At 40.9% G+C, this 10,809-nt stretch overlaps 1 protein-coding gene and 1 long non-coding RNA gene across 3 annotated transcripts in view; both read right to left on the reverse strand.

Annotated features, from left to right (window-relative positions):
* snx29 (sorting nexin 29) overlaps window positions 1-10,809 on the reverse strand; it is a 42,523-nt gene that overhangs the window by 10,984 nt on the left and 20,730 nt on the right. The window contains exons 14-15 of one of the 2 annotated variants that reach the window (XM_016664869.1): window positions 4,516-4,601; window positions 2,402-2,621 (exon numbers count right to left, since the gene is read on the reverse strand). In XM_016664869.1, coding sequence (XP_016520355.1) covers window positions 2,464-2,621; window positions 4,516-4,601 — 244 coding nt within the window. In that variant the 3' untranslated portion in view covers window positions 2,402-2,463. Of the gene's footprint in view, window positions 1-2,401; window positions 2,622-4,515; window positions 4,602-10,809 lie in introns of those variants that run through there. The other variant, XM_016664870.1, reaches the window with a different exon arrangement.
* Window positions 9,572-10,768, reverse strand: LOC107834116 (uncharacterized). Its single transcript, XR_001659898.1, has 2 exons — window positions 10,617-10,768; window positions 9,572-9,941 (listed from the first exon to the last, which is right to left on the reverse strand). It is a non-coding gene; the product is annotated as an uncharacterized LOC107834116 (long non-coding RNA).

Here is a 10,809-nt window from a genome sequence, read left to right on the forward strand (position 1 = left end):
GATTCCCGGGTCATTCACTGCCCTAATTCCTGTCGAGCTTCTATTCAATAAAAAGACATTTACGAAAATACATTGCCATAAATATGACAGATTAAGAAAAATGCTAATTTCCATGCAGAGTCTCATAAAACAACCAAAACAAAACAACAACTTTAACACTGTTCTGTGTTTTCTAGGCACATAGTTCCATTTTATGGCATAATCAAGTAACTATGTTGCCTTCAGTTGTTATAAACATACTAAAAATATTAAATATGACCTGATTTAAAAGCTCCTCCCCTTCCTGAAGCTCCGCCTCCAGGAAGTCGTCCCAACATGGCTCCTCTTTAACCCTTTAACGTTTTTACCAGCGCTGCTCTGAGCAGCAGCTCCTATGATGAGCTCAGCTGGTTGCTAATTGCTGCTGGCTAGTCTGGAGGAGCAGAGTGGGGGAGGAGCTGCGGCTGGAGGCGGGGCTAGGTCCATTTTGCTCCGTCTCATCTGGAGCGCTGCAGCCGATTCTGAGCAGAGCAATCTGCCGAGATCTGGTGTTTCCTGTTAGGAAGCGACTCCCAGAGGAGCCGCCATCGGACACCACCGCGGTGACACGCCACCATGCAGCTACGGCACCGCGGCTTTGAAACACCATCACCGTGGAGACAAACAGCTTTCCTTTGGAGGGCATTAGCAACAGGGAAGCCATGTTTCCACGCAGCAGCAGCTCTCATCTCCGAACACAGCAGAGAATTTCAGCTGCAGCTGGTCCAGAATGCTGCTGCTGCTGCTGGTCTGACTAAAACCACCCGGTTCTACATTCCTTCTCTCAGAGACTTTAAACTGCTGCTCATTTATAAATCACTGAACGGATTAAAGATCTGCTGCTGGATCGACCCGTTAGTTCTGGTTCTGCTCTGCATCCAGAACCAGAACCAAACATGGGTAAGCAGCTTTCAGCTTCTATGCACCACAGATCTGGAACAAACTTCCAGCAAACTGAAAAACAGCCAAAACTCTGAGCTCCTTAAAATCCAGACTAAAATCCTGATTACAGCCGATTTTGAACCATTAATGAAACTTTGATCAACATTCTGATGAAAATATGACGTTTACTGCTTTTTCTGTTTGCTGTTTCTATAGTTCAGTGTGTTTACGATGTAAAGAACTCAGTTTCTCAAATGAGCCACAAAAATAAACCTGATTGATTTTCTAAACATTGTGCCAAAATAAAAATGCTTGAAGTCACAGAGCAGCGAATGAAGACGTCATGAAATCTCGACGCGTGAAGCTCACACGCAGACGGTCAAACAGGAATATCAATTACAATCAACAAACCAGCTGCTATAAGAGCAGAGAGACGCAGAGACTTCCTCTCACACAGAAACAGTAATTATGTCCGTTCTGGGAGCGAAGGGAGCAGAGAGCCGTCTGAGCGGTTCTGACGGCGCTGCAGATGCGATCGCTCCAGCGCTCCTCAGCGCACCGATCGCAGGGCAGCACCGAGGAAAACATCGCTCTGCATGATGTCTGCTCACACACACACACACACACACACACACACACACACAGTCAGCGTGGCAGTCAGCATCAAAGCACGATGGACAGAGGCCCATCATTAGCAGGAGAAGACGGAGGCAGGAATCACTGAGACGCCGCTGAGAGACGTTACGACAGAGGAAAACCAGAACAACCCACAGATCCACACAGGTCCCACTGGTTTCCTGATTTTTACTGGTGCCAGTCCGATCGCTCCTGATCCTCACCAAACCGACCCGGGTCCAATGGGACACACAGGAGGTTCTGGTTCTGCACTGCAGAAACATTAAATACTACGGAGCGTATATGTTTAGTTTTTAGTGTAAATATCTTAGTTCACCAGAAATACAACTAAACTAACTTACAAGTTACTTTTTGTTTGTTTTATGCCCACAATTCCTTAATATTGATAAAACATTAAACTTAACTGATTATTTAACTTATAACATGAAAACATGTCTTGTTATAGTGAGAATATTTTCCATCAATATTAGAGGATTGATAACTTAAAATCCTTCATCTTGCTGAAAACTTCCCTGTAAGTTCATTTTTTTCCTTTTAAAGTTGAACTGAGGTAGTTGCACCAGAAACTAGACACAAAAAAAGATTTTGTGTTTTTTAACTGAGTTTTTTAATATAAAGATGCCTGGATGTTTTTATTGTAATTATGTAAAGCACTTTGAAATGCCTTGCTGCTGAAATGTGCTAAATAAAATTTGATTGATTGATTAATTGGATTAAAATTCATTTCATTACTGGTGGGAACTGATTAAAAAGTTAGAATCGTTTCAATTATGAGGCCTTTTTTAATCAAAACCTATTGACAAAATGAGCAACATTTCAATTTAAAACCCATTTCTGCTGCTAAATTATTGAATAAACAGCCGTATGAGCTGGACAATAAATATATTTGTAGTTTTTAATCTTTTCTTCAGGTTCTTGGAGCAGAGTTCATCTTTTTCCAGTTTCAGGAGCTTCATTAGAAATGTGGACGCTGACATTAGGATTTACTTTTTCTTTTCTATTTTTGCAGAGAAGTTGACTATTTACACAGGAAATGGAGGCTGGAGGTGGTGCACCATCAATAACCTTCCTGTGTGAAACACAGACTGACAGTAGAGAAGAAAATTTACCAAAATATCTATAATTTAAACCCAAAGAAAACATCTTTACTGGACTTTATTGGGGCTGGACAGAAAGGTTGGTTCCCTTCAGAGAACCGACTGATCCTGAATAAAAACCAGAAGAGACCAAATCAAAAATCCAGAACCGTTTCTTTAATGTTTATAAAAATATTTCCAAAGTTTTCCAGCCTGAACCGTTTCCCTCCGACAGAAACTCCATTAACCAGGTGAAAAACAACACAAGTGACCAAAGCCAATATTTCTTTTGGAAATTTGTAGGCAGCTGATATTGCTGTGCAATAATAGAAGGATTTATAGACATAAAAAACACATTAACATGACAAAGGTCTGCAGAGCTCATTACTGCGCTTTCACAAAAACAGACAAAAAAGCAGCTCACAAACACATAAACCCTTGAAGCGACAGCGATAACCGCTCTCCCTTCGCTCCCCCAAAATGCAATTAACTATTATGTGTCCCGTTGTAATCTGCCGTGTTCGTTTTATTTCCCCCCTTTAAAAGCAGCGGCTTATCTTACTGCTCTTCACACGGAGCAGCGCTTCTGTCCCCCGGCAACGCAAACACAAAGTCAAAGTCGAATCTCAGCAGCACTTCAAGGCCGACGGCCGTCAGGCTGAGAGGAATCACTGCTGCGCAGAAATAACTTCAGATGTTTGGCCGAAAACAGCCGCATTTTCACCATGTAATTTATTCATTTTTAAATGTCAAAGTTTCAAGAAAAATAATTAATTAGTAAGCTAAATGTTTAAAACTAAGTAATTAGCTATCAGCTAGCTAAACATTTTGATTTGAGTCATTTAGCCACATATTTACCTGTACAGCTAAATATTTAGCTGAACAGGTAAATATGCATCTCCAAACTAAATATTTACCTCATATAGCTAAGTAGTTAGCGCTGAGCTAGCCAAATAGTTGGCTTACTTAGCACTGAGCTAGCTAAATAATTAGCTTAGTTAGCCCTGAGCTAGCCAAATAGTTAGCTTAGTTAGCGCTGAGCTAGCCAAATAGTTAGCTTACTTAGCACTGAGCTAGCTAAATAGTTAGTGCTGAGCTAGCCAAATAGTTAGCTTACTTAGCACTGAGCTAGCAAAATAATTAGCTTAGTTAGCTCTGAGCTAGCTAAATAGTTAGCTTACTTAGCACTGAGCTAGCTAAATAATTAGCTTAGTTAGCGCTGAGCTAGCTAAATAATTAGCTTAGTTAGCGCTGAGCTAGCTAAATACTTAGCTTAGTTAGCGCTGAGCTAGCTAAATAGTTAGCTTAGTTAGCACTGAGCTAGCCAAATAGTTAGCTTAGTTAGCGCTGAGCTAGCTAAATAGTTAGCTTAGTTAGCTCTGAGCTAGCTAAATAGTTAGCTTAGTTAGCACTGAGCTAGCTAAATACTTAGCTTAGTGCTGAGCTAGCTAAATAGTTAGCTTAGTTAGCACTGAGCTAGCCAAATAATTAGCTTAGTTAGCATTGAGCTAGCCAAATAATTAGCTTAGTTAGCACTGAGCTAGCTAAATAGTTAGCTTAGTTAGCACTGAGCTAGTCAAATGTTCAGCGATTTAAAGCAGGAGTTGAAGAGGTTTGGAAGACCAGGCTTTTACTTTGGTAGTCCACTTCTGGTTATCAGAAAGTGAATTAACATTTTAACCAAATGTTTTGCTCCGAGGTAAATATTTAGCTTCAAACTAAATATTCATTTTTGACAGTGTAGCTTCACAAACGGATTACTGAAAATCCTGTGACTGAACTGATGAGTTGAAAGTTCATTTATTCTGCGTTTATCTGTGGGATTTTCTGGAAGCGAACCGGACCAAACATCTGATTTCTGGTCGGGGAGACATGGAGGAAGGAGGAGTAGAAAGCGTCTTACCGTCATTGCCTTGGCTCCCTTCTCTCTTGAGCATCTGAACGGCGCCGACATACTTCTTCAGCTGGACCTTCAGGACTTCGTTCTCCCTGAAGAAACAGGAAAGTCTCAGAAAGCTGTAAACAAAATGCAACGTTTAAAATCCCTCATCTTCTCCCCAAACGGACTGAATTAGGTTTCCAGTTTGAGACAAAGCCGTTCAAACGAGTTCATTTCTATGGTAGAAGCAGCAACTAGACCTGCTTTTGAAGGACAGTTTTGTTTACAGACACTTCATATTTCTTTTTTTTTGGGGGGATATTCAAAATGTTTTCCAGCTCCGGTGTTAATCACCCCAGATTTACCGTCCAGCTGACTTTGTCATGGTGAAAAGAAAAGTTCTGTTTCTGCTGAGGTAAATGTCTTTTATTCATCAGGTTCTGCTTGATGAATGTTGATTTTTTTTAACTTTCTTTGCTGAATATTTGGTGAACAATCCACAGGCGGAAAAGCGTCTCTTTGTGCTGGGAATAAATAAAGTGCTGAAAGTTGTTCAGAGTTTTATGTTTTCCAAGCAGCAGCAGGTGAAGCCCAGGAAACGGCCGGTGGCTCTGAAGTCCTGATTATCTGAGGTGAAATGTAAATGTGGGAGCAGGACACGGAGACGGCGGTCGTCTCATAGCGCCATCGAATCAATCACAGCGGCGCCGGTTAAATTTAACCGCCTCTGTCTGGCTCCACCCCCCGGCGCGGCGCGGCCGGACTCGGCTGCCCTGCTTATCAAACTCTTTTCACCGCCAACAAAAGGAGAAGCGGCGGCTGGCAGGAAGCCGGCGAGTCCAGCATGACGAGCTCTCAGAGAACCGTTATCAGAACGGCGGCGGCCCAGGCGCTTCCCGGGCCGGAAACCATTACTGTGTGTTTTTACTGACACCAGAACACACACACACACACACACACACACACACACACACACACACACACACTCTGATTCTACCGATCCGGTCCAGTGTTCAGGTAATTTTAGCTGCTGGACCTTTAAAATCAATCATCACTCCATTAAAGGGGCAGTGTTATGTGTTTTACAGAAACCGTTACCTTCAGCTGCCATAAAATGCTTTAGCTTTATGTCAAAAATGACTGAAAATGTCAGGAAATTGTTGAGCTACATAATAAAACAAAAGGAAAATAGTTTTGTCTAGTTTTTCCAGTAGTAATGCAGTAAACCACTGAATACCACAGCTTGGGTCCCAGTATGATTCATCCATCATCTGCTAATAGTGGAGCATTCATCAGCCTTACAGTAAATATTACAGTAAATCATGTTTGTTTAAAGGGATAGTATTAAGTGTTTTATGGGTGTATATTCCAAATACATTTTTTTTTTCTAGAAAATGAAGAGAATAATCTCAAAACACCAAACGCCACCAGAGAGCGCTACATCTCAAACACAGGAGGTTTAATTAAATGTCTCCTTAAGGAAACGTGACCTTCAAGAGCCTAGTCAAAGGTTTTCATTTTAATGATTATGTAATATCATCGTGTCGGTTAATTTGGATGGGATGAATCTTCTTAAAGGGGCAGTAGCATGTTTTCCAGGCACAGTTATACTTTATAACATCAGTTATAAAATGTTAAACACATCAAATATGACTTAAAATAAATTTGACTTTCTGATTTAATGTCTTGAAATTGGGCCTCTGTCTCTTTAAAAGCTCCTGCTCTTCCTGAAGCTCCGCCTCCAGGAAGTCATCCCAACATGGCTCCTCTATTAACCCTTTAACATTTCTACCAGCGTCGCTCTGAGCAGCAGCTCCTATGAGGAGCTCAGCAGCTGTTTGCTAATTGCTGCTGGCTAGTCTGAAGGATCTGAGTGGGGGAGGAGCTGCGCCTCGAAGGCGGGGCTAGGTCCACCCAGGCGTTTAGCAGCTGAATGGTTGCCATGGTGAATCATATGCAACTTTAAAGAAGTTGAAAGTAGAAACGTGCCCTTCCCCCACATGTTACTGCACAATGGACTGGAAGATCACAAGGAATAAAAAATAAATACATCAGCTGATTGGGAATAATTGTAAGACTCTTCTTATGATATGAAACATGTTTAGTGCAACTGTTATAAAGACCATTTGCAGCGTCATGATTGGATGAAATCTGTCCAGAGGATTTCATCCAATCTTGAACCGAACCATCAGAGGTTCGGTTCAAGCTGCTGCATCGTCTCTGCTGCGACGGGAAGCTTTGGGTCCAGAGGGAGGAACACACGCTGCTAGTGGAGCGTTACTTTAACCAGGAACTCCTCCGTTTGTTCAGCAGGGAATCGTTTATTCAGAACTAAACGCTTCTCTGAACCAAACAATCCAGAACATACAGTTGCTCTCTCAGATTACGATGCGGCGAATTAACACATTTTACTGAATTATTGATGGCTCTGATACGACAAAGAGGCTTTCAGCTGATGTAATGGGCCGGGCTTCTCCATTATTCAGCACAGAAACAGCCGCAGCCGGGACGAACAAGCCAAATGTTTTCACCTCGTTAGGTTTGCTGTGTCAACCTCAGTTCTCCGCTGAATATCAATCACAACCCAGGAATTATGGGCTGATTCCTGATCCACGGTGGATTCAGTTGATCTGTGGTGAAAACAGCTGACATGATGGCAGGAGTTTTATTTACATCCCAACGTAAAAATCCAACTCTATAGGAACATCTGAGGAGGTTCTCCTAGACAGCTGCACTGCAAAACACAAAATATCACCAAGTATTCTGGTCTGGATCTCAGTCCACTTGAAATGAGACGAAACTAACTTATCAGTAACTTGTCAGAAAGGAGCTTGTTTTAAGTCAATAATTCCTTAATATTCCTTAAATAGTTATGATAATCTGCCAGTGCGGTCCCCGACGCTGCTCTCCAGGGTGAATTCACACCAGGAACGACTTTGGTTCAGACAAAAAACTGATTTCATCTGTTTGGTGCGGTTTGATTTCACATTGTGTTTTTGTTTGCAAACAGAAAATAAAAACAAAACGGGATCGCTCACCTTTAAAATCAGGGATTTCACAACGTCTGCACTGCAGGGCTGCAAGCAATGATTATTTTAGTTATTGATTAATTGGCTATTCTGACGATTAATCGAGTGGAATGATTTGCCACATTTTGCAGATTTTTCAATCTGCAGGTCAAACTTTCTGCATCTGCAACCCAATCGGTGAGGATCGGATCAGGAACTGAAGGGAAACTCGTCCCTCAGAAGCAGAAATACAGAAACTGCAGAGCGGGAAGCGGTGTGTGTGTTCAGCAGATAAATGTTTAGTCTGAAAGCTCAGGGTGTAAAGGTTAGCAAAAGGTTTGAAGGAGGCAAATATTACAGAGAACAAGGTCCCAGGAGGAAGGCAGCAGCTAGCGTAGCCACAGTAATTACTGCGTTTGTCTTTATTTCCCTGCATCTCTGCAGGATTCTCTGCGCTCACAAGTCGTCTTCATTTGCAATAAACTGGCTGAACCGCCGTTGTTCAGGTGAGCAGCCGGTAGAGGCAGAACGACGCTCCAGAGGCCAATTTACAGCCAAACGGCCCAGAAAAAACTCAAATAAATAAATATTTAAACACCATTTCAGTTTATTGGGTGCAGCTCTGAATGTTAAACAGATCAGAGGAAACGAGTTTGTTTAGGTTCTGCTGTCCCTGAACAACCCGATGTTGGGCAATTATCGTAACTTTTATCATTTACCAAGAATATTTCTTAATAGAATTTAGGTTTTTTGTTGCCATGATAAATTTCAGTTATTAATGGTAAATAAAAAAACTAAATGTTTACAATTAAATGTGTTGTTTTTGTTATTTTTCCCCACTTTGTTCCACAGGATGAATACATTTGAAAATATGATTAAATCTGTATGTTGGCTATGTATTCTTAATAATATTTTTATGTTTTTTATTTAAAGGAAAAGCTGGGCAGCTAAGCTAACACTGGTCATTTAAATTACAGAATTTTATCCACAAACTGATTTTAAATACAAACTGATCTAACTCTTTTTCTGTCATAATTTAATCAGAATCTCTACATTGTTTTAATAGAAAAATTGTTTTTTGAATGATAAATTGTTTCCGACCCTAAAATGGGTCAAAGGTCAAACCTGATCTCCATCATGGGAGAAGAAGTGGAGCTGGTTGAGGAAAATAAATACGTCGGTATTTAGCTGAACAACTGGAGAAACAAACAAAATTAATAAAATTATGAGCAACTATGACCATCCAATTCATAAAGCGTAGAGAAACAGTCAGAGGCTTCTTCAAACACGTTGTAATACAGACTGCTACAGGAGATCCTTCCTGCCCACAGTCATCATCATCTACAGTAACTCTGTAATTAAATGATACAAAAACATCTAGTTTCCCTTCAGGGTCAATAAAGGATCAATCATTTTAACGAAACCTGAAACCGGCTTCTAGTCATCAGAAACAGTTTCTGTGCAGACAATCAGATCCTCTGAAGGACCCTTTCATAATCATAATCATCATAATAATAATAATAATAGTAACAATTCAAGGTTACTGAGATTTTCTGCTCATGACTGAAGTTTGTTTTCTTGCTCTGGTTATTTTTGTGTTGTGAAATTCAAAGCTTTGTCTCTTTTCAGTTTTGTAAATTATAAACAAAGTAATATGAACTGATGCTGATAAATCATATTATGGTTTCCAATAATAACTGGCCTTTAATAGTAAATTAAATTTCCCAAAGCAATCGCTGGCAGCTCCACTAAACGTTGCAGTCAGTGAGACGATGGAGTAAAAATCGGTTTATTTTCAGAGTTTCCCAGGAAATGTGGATGATGCTTTAATCATCACAAACATTCCTACAGAACCACCAGAACTGCAGCAGCGGCTGCATCGGGTCTGAATACTTCTGGCCCGGTCAGAACCGCAGCTTTAGCGCCAGGTTGCAGGTACAAAGCAACGGTTGACTCAGAAACACAACGATGCATCTCTGCAGCTCAATCCTCTCCAAATCTGCAGATCAACCTCCTGCAAACTGATAAAACTGTAATAAACATCAATAACTGGATATTCTGGTTCTAATTTAAGTTGAAGCGCCTCATTTTACTTTCAAGCTGCATTTTTAGCTCTAAATGAGATGGAAATCTAAATCCAGGGGGGATTATTGTTCTTGGTTGTGCAGATTGTCATCACAAGCAGCAGCAACAGTGATGCAACCAAATGAAATAAAATATATCTCATTTCCTGCAACTTCCAGCAATGTTAGAGCAGTTCACCGAGCTGTAAATCAAGCTTAAGCAAGAAAAAAATAAATAATTTTTATCTGCTTCCTTCCATCCTGACAAGGTCGGTGAGAGAAAACCAACTGGATGAAGCTTTCAGCTCGACTCAGCACATCAACGCCTGCACAGGCTCAACGTTAAACCAAATCCTTCAGGCAGCTCTCCTTACAAAACCTGCAGAGATAAATGACCTCAACTCAAAGATATTCCAATCTAAAGCCAACAATTTAGCAATTAATCCTATGAAAAGCAACATCAAATTCAGTTTTAGTTCTCAAAGAATCTGACTTCAGTTTCAGGCTCACAGCGTCAGAAAAGCAGAAACATATAAATTTAGAGGAAATTAAATAAAGTACATATTCTGTTTTTGTTTTCCAGCAGAGCAGCTGATTTTCCACAGCAACTGTCTGGAGGAGAAACCGTCTCTGTAGCGCCGCCCTGCACTTAAGAATCGCGATTCTCATTGATTATAATTCAGAGTTGATTTTAAAACCCTCCAAAATTTATTTATTTTTTTCATCCATTTTCTGTCACCCTTGTCCCTTAGTGGGTCGGGGGGGTTGCTGGTGCCTCTCCAGCTAATGTTCCAGACGAGAGGCGGGTCACCTTGGACAGGTCGCCAGTCTGTCGCAGGGATGATTTTTATTTATTCATTTTTTTTATTTATTCATTTATTTATTTTTGTTAAATTTTTAAAAAATCCTTCATTTTGTAACTACGTACGGTTTGGCGTCGCCATGGAGACGGTACAGGAACGTACGCAGGCGCCTAAAGTAACGCAAAAAACAGGAAACCACAAGCGATTCCGTCTTCGTTGAAGAAAATATTTGGACTCTTTTTGGTTTTTACCTGAATTCCCGGGAAGAAAACTGTGCTGGACACGAGCTTCACCGAGTTCAAAGTTCACAAAATGGAGAAGAACTTCTGAAACACTGCTATTACAAGAAGCTAAGCTATAGCTAAACCATGCTACGCCATTCCCTCCGGTACTGAGCTCCGAGAGGCGAGCTGTGATTGGTCAGAAGGTTGTGGGTGTGGCTTA

The sequence above is a fragment of the Poecilia formosa genome, unplaced genomic scaffold (genome assembly GCF_000485575.1).
Source record: "Poecilia formosa unplaced genomic scaffold, Poecilia_formosa-5.1.2 Scaffold521, whole genome shotgun sequence".
Lineage (NCBI taxonomy): Eukaryota > Metazoa > Chordata > Actinopteri > Cyprinodontiformes > Poeciliidae > Poecilia > Poecilia formosa.